This window comes from Passer montanus, unplaced genomic scaffold (assembly GCF_014805655.1).
Source record: "Passer montanus isolate IOZ18808 unplaced genomic scaffold, ASM1480565v1 scaffold73, whole genome shotgun sequence".
Taxonomy (NCBI): domain Eukaryota; kingdom Metazoa; phylum Chordata; class Aves; order Passeriformes; family Passeridae; genus Passer; species Passer montanus.
Genome location: NW_024372481.1, coordinates 1,796,843 through 1,823,643, shown reverse-complemented (window position 1 = coordinate 1,823,643; position 26,801 = coordinate 1,796,843). Strand labels below are relative to the sequence as shown.

At 40.1% G+C, this 26,801-nt stretch overlaps 2 protein-coding genes across 12 annotated transcripts in view; one reads left to right on the top strand and one right to left on the bottom strand.

The window, feature by feature from the left end:
- CNTRL (centriolin) overlaps positions 1–4,397 on the bottom strand; it is a 28,440-nt gene extending 24,043 nt beyond the window's left edge. For 6 of the 10 annotated variants that reach the window (XM_039730752.1, XM_039730746.1, XM_039730749.1 and 3 more), the window contains exons 1-5: positions 4,002–4,397; positions 2,693–2,947; positions 2,247–2,380; positions 1,507–1,637; positions 67–208 (exon numbers count right to left, since the gene is read on the bottom strand). In XM_039730752.1, the coding sequence (XP_039586686.1) occupies positions 67–208; positions 1,507–1,637; positions 2,247–2,380; positions 2,693–2,906 (621 nt within the window). In that variant the 5' untranslated portion in view covers positions 2,907–2,947; positions 4,002–4,397. Of the gene's footprint in view, positions 1–66; positions 209–1,506; positions 1,638–2,246; positions 2,381–2,692; positions 2,948–3,083; positions 3,300–4,001 lie in introns of all 10 variants that reach the window. The other 4 variants (XM_039730742.1, XM_039730744.1, XM_039730741.1 and 1 more) reach the window with 4 other exon arrangements.
- Positions 4,398–5,685: 1,288 nt separating this feature from the next.
- Positions 5,686–25,932, top strand: C5 (complement C5). Of its 2 annotated transcripts, XM_039730540.1 has the most exons (42): positions 5,686–5,842; positions 6,096–6,288; positions 6,884–7,046; positions 7,365–7,435; positions 8,023–8,114; positions 8,743–8,825; positions 8,974–9,064; positions 9,380–9,485; positions 10,126–10,252; positions 10,471–10,586; positions 10,801–11,001; positions 11,196–11,399; positions 11,820–12,029; positions 12,210–12,359; positions 12,747–12,876; positions 13,168–13,233; positions 13,338–13,538; positions 14,050–14,140; positions 14,509–14,585; positions 15,157–15,296; positions 15,525–15,746; positions 16,226–16,286; positions 16,791–16,880; positions 17,100–17,312; positions 17,433–17,508; positions 17,907–18,066; positions 18,521–18,616; positions 18,909–19,058; positions 19,149–19,170; positions 20,040–20,245; positions 20,581–20,733; positions 20,936–20,998; positions 21,245–21,326; positions 21,911–21,962; positions 22,318–22,420; positions 22,511–22,585; positions 22,682–22,787; positions 22,989–23,075; positions 23,968–24,057; positions 24,394–24,477; positions 24,877–25,015; positions 25,276–25,932. In XM_039730540.1, exons 1-42 carry the CDS (start codon positions 5,778–5,780, stop codon positions 25,403–25,405), a joined length of 5,037 nt encoding a protein of 1,678 aa, XP_039586474.1. In that variant the 5' UTR covers positions 5,686–5,777; the 3' UTR covers positions 25,406–25,932. The 2 variants fall into 2 exon arrangements, 1 of the variants encoding a protein (XP_039586474.1); XR_005629997.1 differs by lacking the exons at positions 23,968–24,057; positions 24,394–24,477; positions 24,877–25,015; positions 25,276–25,932 and having other exon boundaries at positions 22,511–22,607.
- The last annotated feature ends 869 nt before the right edge of the window (positions 25,933–26,801 follow it).

Sequence of the window (26,801 nt, the reverse complement as noted above, 5' to 3'; positions counted from 1 at the left end):
AAGTCAATCAGTGTAAATACCCCAGCTCAGACTGAACAATGCCTGTTTCTAACTATAATCACTCACTGAGGACACTTTATTCTGTTTCAAATTCAGGCTGCGCAGCGATCTCAGTTTCTTCCCTACCCACACAGGAATGTGCTCAATCTCATTCCCTGCCAGGTTCAGCTTCTGTAGGTTCTGCAAATGTTCTAGGCCTTCAATTTTGCTGAAAACGAGAAGGAAAATGGCATTTGTCATGAATCACAGCAACCCTGAAGTGAAACTGAGGCATTGTGGATAAACTACAACAAAATCTGCCACAATTAATTAACCAAGAGATCAGCACAACCATTATTTAGAGCCATGGACAATTGAAATGAAATGACACCAGCTCACTTACAAGTACTAAATTAAGACAAAAAATCACAGCACAATTTTCCACCATTGTCTCAAACTCATTACTTTTGCATGTCTTCATTTCAACATTAACACTATTTTAATGTGTGGTGACTCCATTTTAATATTGTTTGCAAAATTTGTTCTTTCTCCCTGAGAACATAATGGGACAAAGATGAATCAAAGTTGTTTTGTGGGTTTGGTTTTTCCCCCCCATAAAAAGGGAGGACCATCTGTAAAGTGACAGCATGCAGAGCTACATTTTTAGTGCTTTCATTAAAACTATTGAGGAAACCATGCCAGGTTGTAGTTTATTTGAGCATTTTTTGTGAGTATGTGAGAACATTAAGTAAACCATGAGTATTATAACAAAGTACAGCAGGATGTGCTCCTGTGATTGTACTATTTTTGGGGTATGTATGAGCTGTAAATAACCAGAGTGTGAAAACAGAGCAGGAGCTAGAAGCTACTTAGCCCTTTCCAGTTCCTGTTGAGAGAGGAAGTTGTGTGAATGCAATGTGTAGAAACAAGCTCTGGGGTTTCACTCACTTCCCATTGTACATGTCTCTACTGAAATGGCAGCCTCTCTGCTGCATAATAGTAAAGATCAGAATTCATTGACAGAAAAATGAAAAGCAATTAGGAGTTTTGCTACTGCACGAACCATTACCCTTCAACACTTTAAACAAGACACCAGACTCTCAAAAGAGTTCAAAAGCAATTTAGGGAATTTATGGCCTGCCTGATCAAGCCCATTCAGCTTCCTCTCCTAAAAGAAAAACTTATTATATTACCTGTAATAATAAACAGTAAAAGTTTAATTAATTTTTAATGCACTTAATTGGGTTATTGCTCTTCATTCCACCCTCAGTTGTGGTATCTGGAAACTTGCACTTCTGGCTTGGTTTCCAAGGAAAACAAATTAAACCACAGCCATGTACACTGACAGCACTTCCCAGAACTATTTATTCTTCCAATGCCTCAGAGCTTGGGCTTTTTAAAAATCCCTCAAAGCCTCGACATACAATTGGGAAACACCTCAAGGGTTCACTCCTGTGGGAGAACTCACTTAAACAGGAAAGGAAAATCAGCTTTATTGACCCCAAACCCTGTGGGGTCTCCTCTTACCTGATCCTGTTGCCAGACAAGTTGAGCTCACGCAGCTTCAGCAGTTTATCCAACTTCTCAATCTTCTCTATTTGGTTGTTGCAAAGGTTGAGCACCTCTAGTTTAGAGCACTTTTCCAAATTTTCTATGTACTAAAGAACAGAAAATCCCTCAGCATAGGGTTTGGGTTTTTTTAAAAGAGAAAAGCAGCTTTCTATTAATTAAAAACACCAAGTACTCTAATATTTTATTAATCACAGTTCATTGTGGTGTTCTATAACCCCACTTTAGGTACAGTCTTCTACAGTGCTGGAAAACTGGGTTTTAAATTTAAAGTGGCCTAATCTTCATCTACAGAAAAAGAACATGTTGTTAAAAAAAACTCAAACAAACAAAAAAAACCCCAAACCAATCAAAACTTTTTAAATTTAAAGTGGCCTAATCTTCATCTACAGAAAAAAGAACATGTTGTGAAAAAAAACCCAACCAAACAAAAAAAAACCCCAAACCAATCAAAACCAGCACAATCCAAAACTTAAAAAATTACATTAACTAATCTGTTTTAAACATCATTCTAACGACTAAATTGTTTTTCTTTTGCTGAAGTCTCCATTGTCTTTTTTAACAGAAGCTGGTTTCAGAAGTAGGCTAACAGAATTGGACTGTGCTGTTTACATCCACTTAAAAATAAATCTTTATTAAACAATAAATGGTAATTTTCCTAAACTTAGTTTAATTTCCAGTTTTTTCCAATAACTTACCTTAAATTTTTTGTCCCCATCCTTTGGGGAAGAGAGATTCAGCGAGCTTATACATGCCAGATTTTGCTGTTTTGACAGACCCTTTATAAGGGGTTCAGTTATGTACCTAACCCCTGGGCTAACACCATTTTCACCTGAAATTAAACAGAAAGGATTGATGATTTTATATTTGCTGTTTTCTTTACACTGAGTACTGGAAAAACATTGAAAATGATCCCCCCAGAAGCATTTACAGGAAGGAGTAAAAGTCTCATTATTCTCCCCAGCTTTCATTACTCCCACTTCCACATTTGTGTTCAAAAAAAAAAAAAAAAAACAAAATTAAAGCAATTTTTTCAGGCTTCTTTCCAACAGATCATACATCTTTAATCACACAATTCACAGAACACTGGCTGTTAATGCTTGTGATGTGTGCTTGGATATTAGTATTATTGACTATACAATACCTTTCTGCAATTTAAAAGCAGCTCCAACATTTTCTGCTGGAATATCCCATTGTTGGGGCCTCTGCTCCATGCTTTTGGGAGCAGCTGGAGGTGTCTGTTGGCCAAGATGTGGAGGTGTGGCACCAGAACTGACAGGTGACATTGGCTGAGGTATCAGGGATGCTGATGATTGTGGTTTTCTACCTGAAATTTTCCTTACAGAGCCTTTCTTCATTGCCAGGAGTGCTGGGTATCACATGGCAATACCTGGAGGAACTGAAACAAGTATCAGTGTGCAGAAAGCTAAATCTTAGAGGTCTGCATGACAACAAAGGTGCTGCAGAAGCTGCCAAAAAACACATCTCCAATGGGTGCCAGCTTCCAGTTTTCCTGGCACTGGGAAGAATTTTACCTTTGTACTCCCTCCCCCAGGGACTGATGGAGCAGCTCTGTGTTTGCAGCTCATCTTCCTGCTGCCCTGCAGGCTGTGGATCACACAAAGCCTGCCAGCTCTGGAGATACTCAGCTCAGGCTGACAGAGCTGGCAGGGACACAAACAGAGGATTGGATCCCAAAGCCTGAATTCACCCACTTTGCAGTAAGAACAAATGCAAGCAGAAAAAGGCAACTGAGAAAAAAAAAAATTAGGATCAGTCTAGCACTGGCATTCCCAGAGTTTTCCTTTCTGCAGACAAATTATCCTGTGACTGCCTGGGAAATTCCAGAGAATGTTAACAGAAACCTCCCTCAGTGATGAACACTGCTCCCCAGGGATAAGTCTTGTACTCTGTGTGACAGAGCCCTTGTAGCAACCATCTCCAAGGGACGGAACTTTACTAACATCTCCACCCACTGAACAAGGAGCACGTTTTAAGACATTCTTTAAGACAGAAAAGTCTTGTGATAGGGGAACTTGGAGCTTTGAGTGATGACATCGTGCCTTGAGAATACGTTCTTCATTGTGATGGATTTTCTTTTCCCTCCGAAATTGGAAAGGAAACAAGGAGAAGAGAAGGTGGGGCAAGAAAAAGGGCCGCTGTTTTCCATCCATGACTTGGAAACACAACCCATACAAGATCGGGACAGCGAGACGGGAAGGCTCAGGCAGGAGAGGGAGGAAGATGCAGGCGCGCTACCGCAGAGCCCCATCGGGGCGTTCCTCCGTGCTCGTGGTTCCACCGCTGCTTCCTCACGACAGGCTGTGCTTTCGCAGAGACACCCGGGGCGGCTGAACGGGGGCCCCGTGTCCCCTCAGCCCCCATCCCCTCCCGGTCGCCGCCTCAGGGCGCTCCCGCCGCGGGCCGCCCCCTCAGGCCTCCGCTTTGATTACCTGCGTTGACATGGTAACGCCGTCTCACCTCTCGCCGCCGCGGCACGGGCGGGCAGGGCGGCCTCGCAGCGCTCCCGGAGGATGGCACCGGTCCTCAACGCGCCTCTCCGCCGCCTCCCTCCCCTCGGCGAGCGGTCGCCGCCCGCAGCGCCGAGCGCGGGGTGCTGCGGCTCCTTTAAGGGCGCTCCCTGAGGGGCCGCCCCGCCGCCATTTTGTCCGGTCGGCGGCTGCGGCGGGTGCGGCTGAGGGGCGTGGCTTGTATGAGACCCCGCCCCTTGCTCATTTCCCGCCGCTGAGGCCCCGCCCCCCTCGCCATTTCCCGCCGCGTCCCCTCAGGGGGAGCCCTCAGGGATGTGTGGTAAATAAAGCTCAGATCGCTGTGTAATGTATAAATAAAGCCCAAATCACTGTATAAACAATACAACCTGGAGGGGTTTTGGTTTATTTCAAACCCGAGCCGCTGTATAAACAATAAAACCTGCTCTGCTGATGGGTGTTTTTTCCTTATATGTGTGTGTCACGTTAGCATCTCACTGCGAAATTGCATATAATTGGGGTTTTTTGGAAATACACAGTTTATTTACAGTTATAAACTGCGTGTCCGGTCTAAATCAGAGTCATTTTCACAGAGGCATGTAAAAGTCTCTTTAACACTTGGACTGTGTTAATTCAGCGCGTGTAACTAAGCGTGAAATCCTAGGTTGACAAACCAGTAGGTTGTGTCTCTGAAAAATGTAGAGAAGGAGCATAATTAGATTTAAAAACCACTATTTCAGGTCACTGTTAGACTATTAAAGCATTTCCCAGTGTCCTTCACTATTTGCCTTTTCATTTTCATACCACCCCATTGGTATTTAATAATACATATGTTGGCCATTCATTTTAATAATGCTAAACATCCTACAGTTTATAAGCTTTTACTCAATTATTGTTTCTCTTCTAGTTCCTTACATTTGGTGAGAAGCTGACCTTACTGTAATTTCACTTTATATTGATCAGAAACAGTTTTGAAGATGCTTTTCCCGTAAAGGTTGACCGCAATATTTGTTTAAACTTCAGCAGTCTTGCACAACTTTATTTGACTTTACAAAAACCTATTTGTTGAGGTGCTATCCCAGATACCAGATGCCTGCAAAGGTTTTGGTGTCAATGGTGGGGGGGGGGTTTGCAAATTTTTTCAATTTTTTTTTTTGCAAAATGCTCTTTAAAATGGTGCATGTTGATATATTGTGCCATAATATTTCCATATTGCAGGTTTTATTTGTGATGGAAGTGGTCGGAAAGTTGGCATAATCTAGAATACAAATGGCTAAAAGAAATTTATAAGGGAAAAATATTTCAAAACAACAAAAGAAATAATGCTGGTCCAAACACATCCACACATTGTTTGATATAACTCAAATGCTTTTTTGCTTCAGACACAAATTCAAATTCACTTTAATTTAAATGTTTTTTTTCACTAAGGACAAACGGAATCTTTTTGTTTGTTGGAGTTTTTCCTGCCTCTGAAAATTATTTTATTATGCAGTTGTCAGAAGGAAAGTGAGGACTGACACCGGATTGCTGTGGACATTAAAAATTTAAATCCTAAATTAAAAAATTACTAACTTTAGCAGTTCTGGTTTCCTCAGGGCGGGGCAATAATGTTTTAGTAAGGAAGGATCTGCCATTAATTATTAACTGTGAGTGAAATGTGTTGGCATTTTGCTCACCCACAGCAGAGGCTCTTTAACCCGCCCTCATTAACTTCTATGCTTTGCTCTTGTCCCAGACACAATGGCTATTTTAATATATTTTATTGTTTTGCTATTTTCTGGAACGACTTTTAGCCAAGAGAAAACGTAAGTAAAAGCAAATACGGAATTTACTGGAAATGATATTTGATTGTTGTCCTCTCTTTTGGGTAAATAAATCCAGAATTTAACTAGAGCCAAGACAAAGGGCACTATCCAAATAGGATTTTAATCAGGATTTATTTAATAACCTGGTTATCCTGTTTGCTTTAACACCGTGCATGTAACTGAATTCCAAAGGGAAGTAAGAAATCTGAAAGATTAGAAAGAAATCTGTTATTGTTTTATATTCCGTGTACAGATATGTCCTCACAGCACCAAAGATCTTCCGAGCTGGGGCCTCTGAGAAGATTGTGGTCCAAGCTTTTGGTTACGAGGAGGAATTTCCAGTCAGCATTGCCCTGAAAAGCTTCCCAGATAAGCTCCTTGTGTATTCCTCTGCTCGCATTTCCTTAACCCCAGCCAACAAATTCCAAGATGCTGTAACTTTAACAGTAAGGAATTCAGACCTTTCTTACACTCTTTTTGTTATCACATTTAGCCTTAAAAATATTAAGTTTCAGTACGTTTTCAGTTGTTTAAACTGGGGAGAGAAGGCTAATGCCCCGATTTTTGGTCTGAAATTAAAATTATGCTGAATAAAATCAATGTAACAATATTGAGGTTAAACATAGAATAAAACTGTTTTAGAAACTTCACCATGCTTGCATAACTTTAAAAATAGAGAGGTTCAAATCAAAGTACCAACCACAGCAGCAGCTTTGTTGTGGCCAGGATTCATCACGTGCATAAATGGAAATCTGACAATTTCTACTGTTGTAACCTCATTACTGGGCTTTGAACTTTGCTGGTTTAGTTCTGGGCACAAATAAAATCCAAATATTAGAATATCCATAGCTTTGTACTCCAAACCATCCTCTACCATGTAAGCAAGAATAAATCCTTGTGAGTGTTGATATTTTTATTTAATGATACTCAACCATAGGGTGGTAATTGCTTTTCAGATACTTTTTTGCATCAAAAAATACTGTAGGAAAAAATACACGAAAAATATTTAATAATCTTCAAAAACCTTTATTTCTCCCCCAGGTTCAACCAACAGATTTACCAAGAACAGATACTTCAGACAAGTATTTGTATTTGGAAGCTGTTTCTCCACATTTTACAAGATTTAAAAAAATTCCTGTTTCCTATGAGAATGGGTTTCTTTTTATTCATACAGACAAACCAGTTTATACTCCTGATCAGTCAGGTAAATAATGCTTATTTCTCCTGCCTGGTATTTAATTTTAAGTCTGCTGACTCTGCCAAGAAATTAGGATTTAATTGTTCTTTAAGGTTTTGGTTGTGTTGCATTGCCATCAGCTGATATTTAATTTTTTTATCAGCAGAACAATATTTTGAATTATTTGATCATATTATAAAAGTTAATAACTTCTCCCTGCTCTATTCACCCTAAATGGCTAATTTGTGGCAGAAAGAGTGAAAGATATTCCTGGGAGTTTGTTAAAAATATCAGTAAATTGGTTGGTTCTTTTGATTTTGAGATTTATTGCTGTAATTCTTACAGTGAAAGTCAGAGTTTACTCTCTGAATGAAGAACTGCAGCCAGCTCGGAGAGAGACTGTCCTGACTTTTGTGGTGAGTTGTAATTCAATTTAATATGAATATTTTGTAGTTCTAATAACAAATAAAGGTAGGTAGGTGGATGGGAAATCAGTATTGCAGTCAAGGTTTAATAAAACTCTTAGATGTTTTTGCAGGTAGCCAGACATCTTTTAAAAGGTTTTAAATTGACTTTGTTAGATTGGATAGAGGTTTTCAAGTCCCAGATCTGAAGTTTATCCAGAACACAAAAAAAAAAAAAAATCTTTAATGTCTGAGAAAAGGATTTTTGAGGGGACTTGGATAATGTATGGGTTTTATACTGTTTGTTTCATTTAAGATATAAAAATAATCAGTAGCTAACATAGTTTTTAGCCTTTAACAATTGACTTGTTATTACAGTAATTTTTTAGCTATTTTAAGCATGGCTTTCACTTGGTGGAACTAGAGTGAAGTATTTTATCAAAATTTCAGTCTGAGTTTTTCTACAAATATTTGCGTTTTTATGCGTTGAAGCTCTTAAGAAAAACATGTTATGGCCAGGCTGCCTCTGAAATCCCCTCTGAAGGATGAAGATTTTTGATAACATTCTGTAATTCATTCTGTCCTCTTATCATTTCAAGGATCCTGAAGGAGTAGAAGTGGATATTCTGGAAGAAAAAGATTTTACTGGAATAGTTTCTTTTCCCGACTTCAAGATTCCTCCTAATCCTAAGTAGATTTATTTAATTTTTTTTTTTTGGGTGAATTATTAATATTATAATACCTTTTTATAGTGGCTGTCATAGAGTGGTTTTGCATGGTGGGCATGACTTGGAACTTGTAGATTTCTAACATTTCACACAGGGTGGAATCATTATATAAATAGGGTCCTTATGGCAGGGTATTCTCCTTAAAGAACAGAGAGTGGCAGGTTTTTCATGCCCAATTAAAAAAAAAACCATTAATGACAATTAAAGCTTTCCACTGTAGAGATATAAACAGTGACAAAGACGTGGGGATTTCATATTTCATATGTGTTTCATACAAATCAACAGCATTTTCCCAGGAACAGCAGCATTTTAAAAAATCTCTTCAGTTCTCCTTTTAGTCTTGAGAGGGTGCTGAAGCATTGCTGAGATGGCAGAAGGATGATAGCAGGGGCTTGAGAAACTGGTTTATAACTGATTTCAGTGCTTTAAAGTAAATGCCAAATAATTAATGGTGTATCAAAGAGAATCTGCTCAAAGCAGGCCTTGAACACCTGCAAAAATCTGGTGCAGAATTTTCCTCCCTAAGAAATTATTGCCATTATTATCATTAATTTTCATCTTCAAAACTGTCTGATTGTTGTTATTTCATAGATATGGAATTTGGAAGATTAAAGCCAAGTACAAGAAGGATTTTGTGACCTCAGCTGTTGCAAAATTTGAAGTTAAGGAATATGGTAAGGTGTGCCCATGCTGTGAACCTGCATTTTTAGTGTTTTCAAGAGCTCAAACCCCTTGAAAAGGTCAGGGTTCTTCAGTGGCTCAGCACCTGTGGCTCCATGGATGAAACACCCCCAAGTGACCTTTTTTCCACTCAATTTGCAGCAATGCCAAGCTTTTCCATCACCATCGAGCCAGAGAGTAACTTCATTAGCTCTGATAAATTTGAGAACTTCAGGATTGTTGTGAAAGCCAGGTGAGGAAATTTGCCTTGGAATCCTGAATATTTTGTATCTCATCTTCTTTTACCCAAGGAACGATTCTCTGAGTCCAGACTTCTCCTCTTTGCTTTCCTCAAGAAACTCTTTCGTCAAAATAATTTCTGCTGTGTAAGAAATCTAAGTGACTCTTCTTAAAATTCTCTCAAAGTGATTATTTTTCAACAGAAGTGTTTAAAATACAGACATTTGTTTTCCATCTCTTGCCTAGGCAATTTCTCCTCTTCAAAAACAAATGCTTTGTTGCAGCCATTAAAGTAATCTTAAAAGCATTTATATTGTTTTATTCTCAGCTATTTTTCCAACAAAAAGCTTCCCAGTGCTGATGTTTTTCTTCGTTTTGGAATAATTGAAGAAAGTGAGAAAAGAATGATGCCTCAGGCAATGCATGTAACGAGGGTAAGAAGCAGCAAATCAAATTTGTGTAGAATTCACACGCATAACTCAGGACTGATCCAATCCCACTGAAGTTTTTCCATTAAATTCGGTGAGAATGGGCCTCAAGCTGTAATTTGCATCCACAGCTCCCCAGTGTGGACTTTTCCTGAGTAAGGCTGTCATCAGGGGCACAGAAATGCACTTGGAAATGAAATTCAGAGGCAGCATCTGAGACAATGGCATTTCAATCTGCTGTAATTATTCTCCTGGCCAAACTGTGTGATTAAAATTTATATGAAATAACTTCAGTGCTATCTATTACAGAATAAATGAAATCAAATGGGGACAAGCAGATCAAAATGACACTGATTTATTCTGGGGAGTCTGTTCTACACTAATTGTCCCCTTCCCTCATTTGGTGGAGATATCTCTGTGTTATCCCCACCTCTTGTTGAGCCTGCACACAAACTTTGCAATATGTGCCATTCCTTGATTAATTTTAAATCATTTTAGGGAATAAAGAATTCTTTATTTAAACATATCCACCCTTTGATTTCCTCTGAAAACAGACAGTGAACAGAAACACACTGAATCTACATATGATCTTTGTATTATTTCTAGATTATTGACTATGAAGTTATGATTTCTATTTCATTTCCAGATTGAAAATGGAGTTGCTCAGATCAATTTTAACAGTAAGACAGCAGCAAGTTCTATAGGCTTTGACAGTCTGGAAGCACTGGATGGCTCATATTTATATATTGTGGCATCAGTGTTGGAGTCTATGGGTAAGTTGCTCTTTAAATGAAATTTTTTAACACTTCTGCAAATGTGAACAGAACTAGAAAAGAAAATTGTAAGGCTGACTTTCATAATATCAGACTTTCTTTAATACTCAGTTCTTAAAAAAACTTGTAAGGAAGAACAGCCCATTCTCACTGTAGAAATAGTTAGGGATTCAACCTCTTTTTGGCTGTTTGTTCCATGGGGTGCTGTGTCTTGTCAGGTGGCCTCAGTGGAGAGGTGGAGTTCACTGGAGTCAGGTTTGCTGTCTCTCCTTACAAGCTGGGTTTGATTGCCACTCCTCTCTTTGTGAAGCCTGGACTTCCCTTCTTCATTAAGGTCAGTTCCAGGAGCAGGGGGCTGCACATTGAACATAAACCCCATCATGCACGAGCCTGGTCATCTTCTCTCTGTATCACTCTGTGTCTGATAAACACGCTTTCATTTCTATTGACTTTATTATCTATTTTTTGGCTCCCTGTTGTAGAAGCAGCTGAGCAGCTTGGAGGACTCTTCCTGAAAAATGTCACCATTTCTTTGTCCTGATGAACAGGTGCAGGTGAAAGACACCATGGATGACTTTGTTGGGAATGTCCCTGTAACTGTCACTGCCAAGTCCTTAAATGAGCAAATGGATGAGACTCAGTTGATATCAGAGGGTTCAGAATCTGGGAGAAGAAAAACAAGCACCAGTGATGGAACTGCTTTGTTTGTTGTCAATATCCCACCTAACAGCAAAATGTTGGAGTTTCAAGTGAGTTAAATTGTTCCATTCCATTATTTCTTCAAGGGTGCAATTATTTCTTTGAGGGTAAGGTCTTGAGCTGGCTTCTGTTGTATTAATCCCTCTGAACAACATATTGCAGCATGATTTTAGTGTTGTCATTGCTTGTTTGCTTAGGTATAATCCTGTACTCAGACTATTCAGACATTTCATTATCTTTCCAGGTGAAAACTGCAGATCCACATCTTTCAGATGAAAACCAAGCAAGCAAAAGCTATGAAGCAAAAGCTTATTCATCCCTGAGTCAGAGTTATCTCTATATTGACTGGGCTTCAAACCACAAAACTCTGGAAGTGGGGGATGTGATAAATATTAATGTATATCCACAAAGTCACTACATTGATAAAATACATCACTACAGCTATTTGGTGAGTAACAGATGTTTCTGCATAAAATATTGAATTGTAATTTAATATGGATGGTCGTGGATGGAAAACCTCAGCAATCAAGAACTATCCTCAGCATAGAATATGTGCAGCTCAGGCAACTGCTTCCTTTCAGATACAATCTGTCACCTGTATGGAAAGAAAAATAACAGTCTCATGTTCAAATTTTATATTTATATGGTCTATTTTTTTAAAAAATTCTTATCTGACATTGACTGGGATTGAGGACAAGTAGTGTTGGTCTCAAGAGCTGTTTCAGAAGGTGAAAGTAGATGAAGGAAAAGAGCAGAGACAGCACTTCTTTTTAGTGGAAGATATAAATTCAAATAATTATTACATGTGAAAAACAGACTGAATATAAAATTTGACTCTTTTATTCTCCATCATTTTTTTTAACTATAGATCACATCAAAAGGGAAGACGGTGAGCTTTGGAACTCAGGAGAGAATTAAGGATTTGGAGTATAATCATCTAACTTTACAGATAACCCAAGAGATGGTTCCTTCAGCACGTCTCATTGTTTACTACATAGTCATGGGAGAAGGAGCTGCAGAGTTAGTGGCTGATTCAGTTTGGTTGGATGTGGAACAGAAATGTGGGAATAGCCTTGATGTGAGTAGCAAAACAGGCACTGAAATTTGTGGGTGTGCATTTGTTTTATTGCCAGATTTTATCTTGGACTTACACACGTTTTTTAACACTAAAATTATTGTAGTAAGTATCTGCCATCAGCTGGATTGATTTCAGAACAATGTGCTTCCAAAATAACCAATCTTTGTTTTCAATTTATAGATTAAGCTGCAGTCAAGCAAAGAGACACTGAAGCCAGCAGAGGTTGTATCACTCACCATGAAAACCCAGTCCAATTCCTTTGTTGCTTTGTCATCTATTGACAAAGCAATATATGGAGTCACAGGAAGAAGGAAGAAGGTGATGGAAAAGGTGAGGTAGCAGCCAAAAAAGAAAATCAAGTTGCTCTTTGTTTCATTTCACATTCGATAACTGGTACGTGTCATGCACTCAGCCAGCCTGAAAATGGGCAGAAGAGCAATTCAAGGCAGAGTAACAGTTTGTTTAAATCTACAATTAAAAATTATTAAAAGAACTAGTTGACAATCTTTTCAGTTCCAGTAGATGTAAATTGTGGTTTCAAAGGCAGATCTGAACTCTCTCATCAGAACTCCACAGACCTGGCCAAAAACAGGTTGCAGTGGAGAGCTCCTTGCTGAAGGAGCCATGGAGACTGTGATCTCCTTTGCTTCACAAAGAGCCCTTCCAGGCTGTGTTCTGAAGACATCCTGCTAGCATGGTATGTGTGTTTCTCCTCAGATCATGCTGCAGCTGGAGAAGAGTGACCTTGGCTGTGGGGCTGGGGGAGGACAGAACAACATTGCTGTGTTCAGGATGGCCGGGCTCACCTTCCTCACTAATGCAAATGCTGATGACTCAGAGGAAGCAGGTACATCCCTGTGGTCCCCATGGAACTGTGCATTTTCTCAAATGTTCCACTGTCATTCTCAGTTATTATCTTGGAACTCGAGGGGATGCATATACTGATGATTTTTGAGGGGGGAAAATGTCTTGTGGAGCAGTTACTGCAATCAAAATGAAAATGCTTCTATGTAATTGAAACAGCACATATGAAAAGTTTAATGCATTTGGAATGTGATCTTGTGGAGTTATTTTTAAGAGGACAATGCTGTTACAAGAAAAGTTCATGTTGTGTGTACTTTTTTATTTTTCTGTACAGGTGAACCTTGCAATGAATTGCTAAGAACCAAACGGTCTGACTTCAAAGAAAAGATACTCAAAGAAGGTGTCAAAGATATTTCTGTGTATATCATTATGAAAAATACCCCACATCAATTTGGAAATAAAAACTTCATCTCAAGGAAGCAAATTGTTTTATTTTTATTTCAGTGGCCAAATACCGAAACCCAGAAGCCCGGAACTGCTGCATGGCTGGAGTAAAAGCTTATCCAGTCTCTGAGACCTGCAGGGAGAGAGCTCAGAGGATTCGGAGGAACCAGAAGTGCATTTCTGCATTCATAGATTGCTGTGAATTTGCCAACAAGCTGCGCCTGGAAGAGCCAAACAAGCTCCTGATATTGGCCAGAATGCGTGAGTATGAGAGCTCTGGGTGTCCTGCTCCTGCAGAACAGGGGGATGGAGAGGTGGTGGAACCTATTAACCCCTCCCTGGTACCTGTCTGGGTTCTTCCAGCAGAATTTGACCAGTCTCCCAAAGCTTTGGTTGTATATCCCTGAGGAGGGGCAGGAGAGCAGTTCTTTATTGTGTTCAGCTCCCTGTTCTGTTCACCCACATTTAGAACAAGCAGAACAGCAATCAGAGACTCTTAAGAGTAAACTTGAATGCCAAATATGAATCCTTTGCCCAGGCCCAAGACAGCCTGGGTAACACCTCAGGAAAGATCTGTGGGAGTGCCAAATTCCTTGTCTTCCATTATCTCCCTATAATTGCTTGTTAACAAGGTGATCTGTCAGGATATTGGACAGGTATTCACATGTGTGAATGGATGGGGTGGGATGAGCACAGATTTTTGACTGAGGGTATTTTTTGATACCTTTCTCTTGTATCAGGGTTTTTTACTTGCTTTATTTACATTCTTCAGATTTTGAGGCTCTCTTGGAACTGGATGAGGCACAAGTTCGGAGCTACTTCCCTGAAAGCTGGTTATGGGAAGTTCACCAAGTTTCTCCAAGGTACTGCTTTTCTCAAATCTACTTTATAAAAAGGAAATGGTGAAACTGAGGTAAACTGGGTAACTTAGTTGTACCTGAGACGTGTGCTGAAATGGAGTCTCATCCAAACAAGCTATTCCTGCCATGTTCCTCTCCATGCTCCATGTGCTGTGTGGTGCCCAGATTGTTCAGCCACTTTTCCTTTCACTTTGGACCTTGCTAAGTACCAGCTTCTGTGAAATCTGCTAAAACCAAGTTTATTCAAACCAAAATCCAGAATTCCTGTTTCCTGGCTAAGAACTTCTCTCTTAGAGTACTGCTGGTGATGAGCTGTGCTGTTAACAGATGGTGATTAGTAATGGATAAATGTAAAAACACTTCTAACACAGGGCCAAGACTCTGTCTGTCACCTTGCCCGATTCACTGACCACCTGGGAAGTACAAGGTGTTGGCATCTCAGATAAAGGTAGGTCCTGCAACCCAGCTAGTTTGGAGCTGAATAATCAGGAACCTTTGTAGACCCTCTCAATGAGTTGGACACTTGTGTTCTAAAATGTTCATTTTCTGGTTGAGAGACAGGGAAAGAAAACAAAAATATGTATTTTAGGGAAGGTAAATCACTTCATGTCATGTTGTGTCAGTAGCTGGGAAAGCAAAGCCTGTCTTGTGTGTGACAGTGGCTCATAGAGAGTAAGAAGAAGAAAAATATTGAGTAACTCTTCCCTGGACAACTTTACTTTCTCTTGCTACCTGGAGCTCAGGGACTTGAGATTTTCCAAAAGATTTGGTAATCCAAGCAGAGAATTTCTTTGGGAAGAAGAAACCCAAAGAACCTGGTATGTCAGCTGGGATGTGAGGAGTGGTGAGGGCAGCTTGGATCAGGAAGCAAAAACCTGAGAACTTTTAAAAAGCTTGGACTGTTCAAAGTACACACTGAAAAATCATAAATCATCGCTAAAGTATGTCAAGATCTTTTCAAACTTGTTTATCAGAAGGGTGGATGAGACACTCTGCTTTCATGTTTTTAATTCTCTCAGGTATTTGTGTTGCTGCCCCTTTGGAAATCCAGGTTGTGAAGGATATCTTCCTGAGCATTTTTGTTCCTTATTCCGTGGTACGAGGGGAGCAAATCGAGTTAAAAGGATCCGTTTATAACCATAAAGCCTCTGCAATTAAGGTAATTTGTGTTAATGAGTCCTGTGGAAGGACTGACATAATAAACTAAAAAAGCATTTTTCCTGGGAGTATCCAGGATAAAAAGATCCTTGGGTGGGATTTCTTCAGTCCTTGGGCCAGAAACAGAGAAGTAGCATTAGAGTAACAGAATGCTCAGTACAGGATTTGATATTTCTCTGGTGTCATACCTGCCATGGAAATGAAACATTAAAATCTCTCCACCTTTCAGTTCTGTGTTCAAATAGCAGCTGGAAATGGAATCTGTACCTTTGGAGATTCTGCCAGCGCAGGGTCGAGGATGCAGAGCTGTAAAATGAAGAATCTGGCTGCTGGTTCTTCCTCAGCAGTCACGTTCCGGATCCTCCCGCTGGAGCTGGGTCTTCACACTGTCAATTTTACACTGCTCACCCCCAGGAACAGTGAAATTGTGGTTAAAACTTTACGTGTCGTGGTAAGGAAAAAAATCTACTTATTTTTTAGCTTTTTTGAATTTCAAATTAGGATCAACTGAGTCAATACAGAAATTTTGCTCTATTTTAATATCACACAATGTTCTTGAATTCACTGAGGTGTGTGCAGTGGAAAAAGGAATAGCTGAATATTTGAGTACACTCATTTCTAAACCTTGATTATACAAACTGAAAGATTACATGTATTAAAGAATAGATTAGAACTTTATAAGCAAAGGAGAGTACTTGATCCTAAGTTGTTTGGTTTGGATTTTCACTGAAACATGATTTTTTCCTTTCCTAAGGTTTAACCTTAATATTTTGTTAAAATTTCTCAAGAATTGTGTGCAACAGTTAGGTCAAACTCGACTACAGAAAAAGAAGGCAAAAATACTGTGGGTTTAACCTGTTGTTTCAGCTGATATATTTGATTAAACAAAAATGTTTCCATTTTCTACCTCTTTCCTCATGATGATCCCAGCCAGAAGGCATTAAGAAAGAACTCCATGCAGGTTTCACTTTGGATCCACAGGGTGTTTATGGTAAGAAAATTAATGATGTGCCTTTGTGTTATTTTTTCCTGGTCTTGATTCTTGATAATCAAATTTTCCATAATGTGAAAAACTTGGAGTTTCTCCTTCCTGAGATATTGTAAATATGGCCTTTCCCAAGGATTTCCTGCCTTGGCTTAAGGGAACTTGGATTAATTTCTTAAGGGAATCTTCAGATGTATCTTTTAGTGTGACATGAGTGTCAGCTTTCCTCAGCTTTATTAGTGGGAACAGAATATGTTCCATTTAACCAAAGAAACCACAAAGTTTAGGTCCAGGTCAGATTTTTTGGTAACAAAAGAAAGATAAAGAGTTTTCACCTGCTCCTTTTTAAAGCTTGATGTTGATTGCCTGTGCATTTGGGAATATTTCTGGTTTTCAAGTTTTGGTTGCTGAATTCCCAGCTGTAACTTTCAATCTGTCAATTACAGCTGAATCATCTGTTGATTTAGATTGTGCAGTGTTTTATAGATATATATATGTCTTCCATTTTAGGTTCAATCAAGAGACGACAAGAATTTCGATACAAAGTCCCACTAAATCTGGTCCCTAAAACACAAATTGACAGAAGTGTCAGTGTAAAAGGTAAATAGAAACTTTCAGTGCACTTCATATGTGCCTTTCCTCCTATTTTGTGTTAAATTCATCTGATTTATTCTTTTTCTTTTGAGAGAAGGCTCTGCAAGTCCCCTTTAGTGCAGAAATTTAAACACTTCCCAAAGATTGGCTGCTCATGGATTCTGCCCTCGGATTCGCTTTCACGACCTGTTGTTTCAATCAGTTTTGGGGCTTTTCCTTGCACAGGACATCTTCTGGGTGAAGTGATTGCCACAGTGCTGAACCCCAAGGGCCTGCAGATGCTGAGCAGCCTGCCCAGGGGCAGTGCAGAGGCTGAGCTGATGAGCATTGCCCCAGTGTTCTACGTGTTCCGCTACCTGGAGGAGTCGGATAATTGGCATTTACTTGGTCCAGAGACCCTGAGCTCCAGGACTCAGATGAGGAGGAAGATGAAAGAAGGTAGAAAAATCTGCTGCTTCTCTTGCTTCAGGGTTGTAGATGTCCTTTGCTGAGTGAGAAGGGTGATACACCTGCAAATATGATCCCCATAACTTTCCTTGTGCCTGGTGTGTCCCTCAGGAATTGTGAGCATCTCGTCCTTCAGGAATGCTGACTGCTCCTACAGCATGTGGAAGAATGGGCAAGCTAGCACATGGTGAGCTGAATGGTTTGGGCTGGAAAAAGCCTTATTTCATATTTTCAGTAAGCACCAGACAGAGTGTGATGGTAGATTTCAGCAGTGCTTACAACTCTGAATAACACCTTTTGATTCCTTGCTTTCCCTTGCCAATCCATAATTCACACCACAACAACCAAGATGGCTTTGGGATGTAATGAGTTCTTACCCTGAAACATGGGAATTGATGCTGATTTAAAATTATTTCAGTAGTTACTGCCCATTTGTTAAGTTGAATTTAAAATTAACCTTCATTATTATCCCTTTGAACCACGGGAGTGTTCAGGATACAGAATCCTAAGCAGTTTAAATTTGTGTGTGCCCTCTGCAGTACCTGCCACTCTAAACAAGCAGGATCTCTTTGCTTCCCTTGGCAGGTTGACAGCTTTTGCTTTAAGGATTCTTGGACAAGTGAACCAATACATTGATCTTGATCAAATGTCTATTTGTGATTCCCTTCTGTGGCTGATTGACAACTGTCAGATGTCAGATGGGTCATTCAATGAATTCTCAAACTACCAGCCAGTGAAACTGCAGGTATGAAACCCAAACCTTTTCTGTGCTTAGGCAGTAAAAGCTGAAGGCACCAGGAGATAAAGTGTTTCATAGTTTAGGCTGTATTTCATCAAAACACCCATTCAAGAGCAACTTTTCTCTTTATTCTAAATTCATTTAAAGCCCAGCACAGTCTTGCAGACCTTTCTGTTTTCTCACAAAAAGTAGCTGCTTGCCACTTCTTAATATTCAGAAAGAGAATGTTTAGGTTCATTTCATCATCTAATAGTCCTGGCTCAATAACTTCATATATCTTGGTTTCTTTTTTACAAATAAGCTATTACCTTCCAAAGAGTCAATGTATTTTCAGGTTTAACTAAACTGATAGTTTTTACAGGAATTTCTATTTGTTTCTACAACTTAACACTGAGAAGTTCTATTTATTTAAATGAACTTTTATTTATACTTCATTATTTTTAATATTTGGTTCTTGTAGGGTACATTACCTCGAGAAGCTAAAGAAAAATCTTTGTATCTCACAGCATTTTCTATTATTGGAATTGACAAGGCAATGAAAATATGTCCTACCCAGGTAAAAATTATTTTTATTTCTGCCAGTGGGCATGTTCTGGGCTTCTAATTTCTTCCCTTTTCTTTAACTTTTTTTTTAAGTCAAGAGTTTTTTCAGTTTGACAGATTTATTTGCTTTGTTAGTCTTTGTCTTTCAAAGCCAGCAAATAACAACAAGGAACTTCTGGATTCATTATAAGCTGTTGTAGAAGACATTCTCTAGACATTCTCTGTCTGTGTAATCCTGCCAGAGAAGCTGTGTTCCTTTAGGGTCAGAGTGATGGCTGTGAGCTGTAAGCTGTCCATGTTTTCAGAAAATCCACGATGCCAGGAGCAGAGCAGGGCATTATTTGGTGCAGCACGTGCAGCTGGCCCAGAGCCCCTTCACCATGGCCATCACTGCCTACGCGCTGGCCCTGCTGGACCCCAACCAGAGCGTGGCACGGGCTGCCTTCTCTGCCCTGAGAGAGAGGCTTTGTCACAGGAACTGCTCCATTCCCAGTGCCCTGCACAGAGAGGCTTTGTCACAGGTACTGCTCCATCCCAGTGCCCCAAAGAGAGAGGCCTTTGTCACAGGTACTGCTCCATCCCAGTGCCCCAAAGAGAGAGGCCTTTGTCACAGGTACTGCTCCATCCCAGTGCCCCAAAGAGAGAGGCCTTTGTCACAGGTACTGCTCCATCCCAGTGCCCCAAAGAGAGAGGCCTTTGTCACAGGTACTGCTCCATCCCAGTGCCCCAAAGAGAGAGGCCTTTGTCACAGGTACTGCTCCATCCCAGTGCCCCAAAGAGAGAGGCCTTTGTCACAGGTACTGCTCCATCCCAGTGCCCCAAAGAGAGAGGCCTTTGTCACAGGTACTGCTCCATCCCAGTGCCCCAAAGAGAGAGGCCTTTGTCACAGGTACTGCTCCATCCCAGTGCCCCAAAGAGAGAGGCCTTTGTCACAGGTACTGCTCCATCCCAGTGCCCCAAAGAGAGAGGCCTTTGTCACAGGTACTGCTCCATCCCAGTGCCCCAAAGAGAGAGGCCTTTGTCACAGGTACTGCTCCATCCCAGTGCCCCAAAGAGAGAGGCCTTTGTCACAGGTACTGCTCCATCCCCACTGCTCTGCAGAGAGGCTTTGTCACAGGTACTGCTCCATCCCCAGTGCCCTGCACAGAGAGGCTTTGTCACAGGTGCTGCTCCATCCCCAGTGCCCTGCACAGAGAGGCTTTGTCACAGGTACTGCTCCATCCCCAGTGCTCCTGGCCAGCCCTGTCCCCCTCAGCACCACATCTGTACCCAGCACTTTGCAAACATCAGGTTTTAGTGTAGGACAGATGGGTTTCCATGCCTGATAGGTGCAGAGTGAGCTCCTGCCCATCTCCTGGCGCTGGGTGGGCAGTGCCTCACCTGGTGTAGCAGAGCTGCTGCTGGGCTTGCCCCTGAACCCTTTTCTCCTCCTGCAGGTGACCCCCCCATCTACAGGTTTTGGAAGGATGCTTTCAAAGCAGAAGACCAGCCCACGCCCAGCTCTGTCACTGCACAAATGGTTGAAACCACAGCCTATGCCTTGCTCACCACTTTGCTCAGAGGGGATGGAAACTATGCCAAGCCCATCATCAAATGGCTCTCTGAAGAGCAGAGATATGGAGGAGGATTTTATTCAACTCAGGTGTGCTTTTACATATTTTATCCTCATTCTTCAAGCACCAAAACCTGAAAGATGTTTTTCCATCCCTGGACATTCCAGGCTGGAGCTTGGAGCAGCCTGGTCTGGTTGGAGGTGTCCCTGGAATGAGAGGGGCTTTAAGGTCCCTTCCAACCCAAACCATTCCATGACTCTGTGATATCAGCATTTGAAAAGGATAATTCAATTAAATGACCACACTGCCAACATCAGAGTCCCGTGATGGGTCTCTAGGAAATCTGACTTCTTTTCATTAAAATAAACTGAAATTTTATAAATAGAATCTCTGGAGTTAATTCTTTATGATTGGTTTCTGACAGGACACCATTAATGCCCTTGAGGCCCTGACTGAATATTCCCTTCTTGTCAAACGGCTGCATTTGGACATGGATGTTAAAGTGTCCTACAAGAATGGTGGAGCCCTGAACTTATTTAAACTGACAGAAGACAATTTTGTGGGAAGAACTGTGACAGTGAGTGAATAGTATTGCTTTAAAAAGGGAAAGCAGAATTCTTAGCCTCTTGGTAAATTTAATATATTTGAATATTCATTTAAATTTAATATTTCTGCAGAATCTGTTAGAAATGTAAGCAAGACAAGCAGATCAGCTGACCTGAATTGTTGCTAATCTTTATTATTAATGTGCAACTTCTTGTTCCTCACCAATTCTTTAGGCACCTTTGCAAGATGATCTGTATGTAAGCACTGGCAGCAGCACTGGCATAGCTACAGTAAATGTAAGTATGCCACCAGGTTTTAAAAATGGAATCTCTCTTTTCTTAATATGCTGTGCTTTTGCTCTAGAACTCCCCATTTCTTTCTATGCTGATAATTTATTGGCTCTGCTTTGCCGGTATTTTTATATTACCAATAAACCAGACTTGTTTCTGTTCTTCCCAGTGTGAGTTTTTACAGTTTTATGCCAGTTTTGAGGATTGTTTAATGCTGCTTCTGTTTTGTCTGATTTATTTGTGTGTGTGCAGGTGAGGACAGTGTATAACACCATTGGTACTTCTGAAGAGTCCTGTAACTTTGAACTGAAGATTGTTCCTAAGAAAGATGATGGTAAAGGGTTAATATAATTTTTAGTGTTGCTACTGAGATCAGTGCAAGGGAGGGAGGGGAAAAAATCCTGGTTTTTTTGTGATTAGTTTTTTATTAAGAAATAAATAAATTCTGCCACTTTCTAAATGCAAAACTGGAAAAGAAATTGCTAAAAGCTTTTTATAAATGACTACCTTTTTGTGAATAGAATTAATATTTCTTTCTGTTAGGTTCATTTTTAGTCATTTATGTAAGAGGTTTTACAGGGGAGTGAGAAGAAAGAAATAGGATGGGGAGTGGGAGAGGTTACAGTTCTACAAAGTACTGAGGGTTCTAGTCCAGTTACACCCGGGGACAGAACCAAATTCTGAATTTAAACAATACAAACACACACTAAACTGCATTAAACCTTAAAGCTGTCATTTCACCTGAATTACCGAGGAGGTAAATGTCATTTATTTGTGGCTAGATAATGAATTCCTATAAAAACAACCACCAAAACAATGTAAAGAATTACCTTCCCACTGTGAAAATGCTTTGTGAGAGTTTTGGGCTGCTGCTTCTGGAGAGTTCTGAAATTCTTTGTGTCCACTTGCCATGAACAGGTCGCATAAAAGGAGAGGGGGAGCCCCTGGGGCGCCTGGAGGCCTGTGCAAAGTGAGTGAGTGAGGGGCTTTTATTGATAATTCCATCAGCTCTCCTGATCCTCTCTGTCTGATTCTTCACTGTTGTGTGCATGTGTGAGCTGGATTAGAGCCAGGGGTCGTGGTCTCTGTGGGAAGGAATGTTCAGGTTGTGTTTGGGCTCTCCTGCAGCACAAGCGTTAAAAGCTTCTTCACGCGTGGTATTGGCAGAAATCTGAATGGATTCATCTGGACCATTTTGCCTCATTATGAGTTTACTGGGGCCTAAATGTTGACAGAATGTTCCTCAGGTTTTTCTGGGATCGCATTCAGGTCTGTTTAATTAATCTCAGTTATAATTAATTAATAGTGGCTCTAATCTAATTCAGGTACAGGCCCAGTGCCAGGGAGCCCCGGTCAGGCTCTGCTCATGCTGTGATGGACATAGGCCTGGTCAGTGGCGTGGAGGCCAATCCTGAGGATTTATCTACTGCAAGTATTCAAGAATGGATTTTCCCTTGCTGGCTTTACATGGCAGAGCTGTAATATTTACTGTTCTTCATCTTTTTCTGTGCCCTGCAGCTTGCCAGTGGAGTTGATCAGCTGATAGCAGATTATGAGATAAAAGATGGGCATGTTCTCCTGCAGATAGACTCTGTATGTTACCCCTTCCCTGACTGTAAGCACTGCTTTTACTCTTTGGAATCATTTTGCCTCCTTTAGAGCTCCTTAATTCATGTGTCTCTCAAACAGGTGCCAGCTCACAAGTTCCTGTGTGTGGGCTTCAGGATCAGTGAGCTTTTCCGGGTTGGAATGCTGAACCCTGCTACCTTCACTGTGTATGAATATCATGCACCAGGTATGTGTTCCAGCTTTTCACATCCTTGTTTGCCTTTTAGCTCTGTATTCCTCCCAAAGAATTACATTTTCCTGTCTTTAACAGATTTTTTACTCCATTTTATTTGAAGCTCAGGTGACTTTTGCCTCGCCAAGCTTCAATGTTGACGTCTTAGACTTTGATTTTCTACATGTGTTTTTTATTTCTTTCTGCATCTTCTAGACAAAAGATGCACCATCCTTTATAACCCCTATGGAAATGAAAAACTGGTGAGACTGTGTGAAGGAGATGAATGCAAATGCATGGAAGGTAAGCTTTATCTGAAGATGTTTTTTCATTTTACTTTGTGGTAAAATGCAGTGTAGTGCTTTGAACTGAACAAAAGGGAAAAGTCCTCATAAGAACACAGCTTTTTACATTACAACTACATTTTACATTAAAACTAAATTTAAAGCTGTGTGCAGTGTGATCATGGAAGTCTGACTATTTTATTTGAAGCTCAGGTGACTTTTGCCTCGCCAAGTTTCAATGTTGACGCCTTAGACTTTCATTTTCTACATGTGCTTTTTATTTCTTTCTGCATCTTCTAGACAAAAGATGCACCATCCTTTATAACCCCTATGGAAATGAAAAACTGGTGAGACTGTGTGAAGGAGATGAATGCAAATGCATGGAAGGTAAGCTTTATCTGAAGATGTTTTTTCATTTTACTTTGTGGGAAAATGCAGTGTAGTGCTTTGAACAAAACCAAGCTGAACATAAGGGAAAAGTCCTCATAAGAACACAGCTGTTTATCCTCCAAATTTTACATTAAAAAGAAATTTAAAGCTATAAATGCATGGAAGGTAAGCTTTATCTGAAGATGTTTTTTCATTTTACTTTGTGGTAAAATGCAGTGTAGTGCTTTGAACTGAACAAAAGGGAAAAGTCCTCATAAGAACACAGCTTTTTACATTACAACTACATTTTACATTAAAACTAAATTTAAAGCTGTGTGCAGTGTGATCATGGAAGTCTGACTGGATTAAGTCTGGTGTTCGAGGGCATTATTTTGTATTTTAAATATTCACTGTTCCAGCATGCAACCCCATATTTATGGTGTTGCTCATTAATTTTCCCATGCAGGATGATGGAAATGCATGTTTTCTTTGGGGACATGTGCTGGCATTCTCTCACCTCTGCCTTTCCCTTTCTCCTCTAGCTGAGTGTGGCAAAGTCCAGGAGAGACTGGGCCGGTCGGTGACTGCTGAGAGCAGGAGAGAGGCTGCCTGCCATGGGGACACTGCCTATGGTAATGGGGCTCTCACTGCTCTTCCCTGCTCTCAAATGCCTGTTTGCTCTGCTGCTGCTGCTGCTGCACAGCATCTTGTTCAAATTATAGCTGTAGTGGTTAGAAATTCAGTGTGGTTGCCAGTGGCATAATGTAGAGAAAGGTGAGTTCTACCCCAGCTTCCCTCAGATTTGGTGTGGGAAGGGCTTCCAGTGCTTTCTGCCCCTATAACCACTGCATTCCCAGAAATCAGGGTTGCAAAGGGACACAAAATTCTCCCTCTGAGCATCTCTAAGACACTCAGGATGCGTGGCAGGAGCAAGGAATAACCAGGTTCTGCTTTGTGTCGTTCTGCAGTTTATAAAGTGAACATCTTGTCTCGCAGTGAGGAGGGGTTTTTTGTGAAGTATTCTGCAAATCTTCTGGACCTCTATAAAAGGGGTGAGTTCCATGTTTCTGCTCCTGGGAGAAAGGAGTTGGAGTGCTCTTGGGCACTCACTGTCTTACCTGTTGTTCATAGGGCCTGTGGAACTGAAGCTGCTGCTCACTCCTTTGTCCTCTGAGTTTAAGCATCCCATATTTCCTTAATATTACTATAAAATTGTTTAATGTGCACAAGGCTTATTTACCATTCAAATTAAACTGAAAAATCTTTTACAAGAGACATGATTTTTATAATTAAATTTCCCTGTTATAGAACAGTGGCAAAGAGATCCCCTGGCTGTGCAGAACTGTAGAACATTTTAGTGTTTTCTATCTAATATATGAATTACTGGAAATTCTTTCTGTGTAATTGTCCAATTCTTGATTGTTTTTTTCTTCTTTTTTTTTTTACTTCAGGGAAGGCTTTTGCTCAAAAAAATAATGAAATAACCTTTGTTAAAAAGAAGACTTGCACAGAAGTTGAATTGAACCCAGGAGAGCAGTATTTGATCATGGGAAAAGAAGCCTTAAAGATAAGCATTGGTTACAGCTTCAAGTAAGTCATTTACCACCAGGATGTGCTGAGATTTAATCTTAAAGTGTTTGTATGTAATAACTCTTGTGAGGCACAGAATTGATTTCATTTTGAAAGTATTCAACAGCAGTCACATCTGATACCAGTGTGGTATCAGATCTGCCACTCAAAGCAGGATTAGGAGCACAGAGCCAGCACTTCCATATTGTAATATTTTTTCTGTTTGACATTTTCCTTCCCAAATCTTAGCAGCAAATGATAATTTTCTGTTGTCTTCTTAGATTCCAGTACCCTTTGGACTCCAGCACTTGGATTGAGTGGTGGCCTTCAAATACAGCCTGTACCTCCTGTCAGGAGTTTCTGAACACAATGGATGATTTTGCTGAAGATCTCCTCATCAGTGGCTGTTAATTCACTTGGACAGTTTTTAAATTAAAAATCCAGATCAAATCCCATTGAAAAGAAGAAAAATCCTCACCTATTTATTAATTCTTTTTGACTGAACACTCATTAATAGTTATCAAGCAATATTATTACAGCAGAGTAATGCTCAAATATGATTTTTAAGCTTGGATGAGAGAATAACACAGAATGGTGCAAAGCCATTTGAAGTCAAAAGAATTGGACTGAGTGCAAAAACAAACATGAAAAGCACAGTCTTGTCACTAAAGCCAAGTCTTATCAGAACATAAATATGTGCAGCCACTTTGTAAGCTCTCTGGGAAAGAAACTTCATTCCTTAGCTTTTCCTTTTGTACTCCTTTTTTGAATTCCTGCATTTCTATTCCTGACAGTAACTGATGCTGGTTTTATGCTCTGCTTTCTTGTTTAAAAAAAATATTCAATTATATGTGTGCCTTTATTATTTATGCTTTAAGACACAGTCAACTGAATCAACATCTGTAACTTAGGTGGATTAAAACAAATGTTACTTTGCATCTGATGACTGAATTTGACAGTTAAAAATCTTGCCTTGCCTCCAGGAAAGTGGCAGATGAAAGGCCAATTTTCCTGCTCACAGCTCCTGGCACAAATCACCTTGGTTCCCAGTAAAACTGAGAAGAGAATTTGATACAAAGTACAGTTGCACACGTTTTTATTTGTATTGAGGAGTTGCCCAAAAGCAGCACGTCCAAGAACTTTAAAATTACTGTTTTCCCTCTCTCTTAGGAATATCTAGGTCCAGAACATTTAAGATGTGGAAAGAAGATATTCAGAGATGATGCAATTTTTAATTTTGGCTCTGTGAGTATTTGACTTTTTTTTAAATCCTCCAAACTTTCTAAGAAGCACAAGAAGCTCACACTGTGTCCAGTAATAACTGGATATAAATTCAAACTGCAGGGAGCAGTACATGGAAATGCTCAGTGGGACTGTCTAGACAGGCCACCTGTAAACATTTCTGCTTCTGAACTGAACCTAATTATCTCTTTAAATGACAAGGAGCATGTCTTGTTTTCACAAGTGACTTGTGACATTTAAGTTCTATTAATTTTTAGTAAGCCAGACTGCAAAAAAAGCCTCCTGAAGACCAGTTATTTAAAAATAGCACATGAAAATGCTGCTCTTAAATATCAAATTGCAGTCACTAGTTTAAAAAAAAAAATCTTTAATCTTATTTGTTAGCTCTGTTTCTATTCAGAATTAACAATCCAGTATATCACTGAGATCAGTAAGATACTTCAAATGCATGCATTTAAAAGGGAACATTTGTAGAGACAATTAGCCATGTGCAGGATGGAGGTGTGTACAGATCCCAGGGTCAGGAAGATTTCCCTTCCCCACGTGGCTTGGCTTGACTTTCACA

Bases quoted from the DNA above. Each gene is read 5' to 3' on its own strand.
- C5 (XM_039730540.1), top strand. From the start codon at position 5,778: ATGGCTATTTTAATATATTTTATTGTTTTGCTATTTTCTGGAACGACT. The intron at 14,586-15,156 runs GTAGGTCCTGCA...TAATTCTCTCAG, and splicing joins TGTTGGCATCTCAGATAAAG to GTATTTGTGTTGCTGCCCCT. The intron at 16,881-17,099 runs GTAAATAGAAAC...TTCCTTGCACAG, and splicing joins CAGAAGTGTCAGTGTAAAAG to GACATCTTCTGGGTGAAGTG.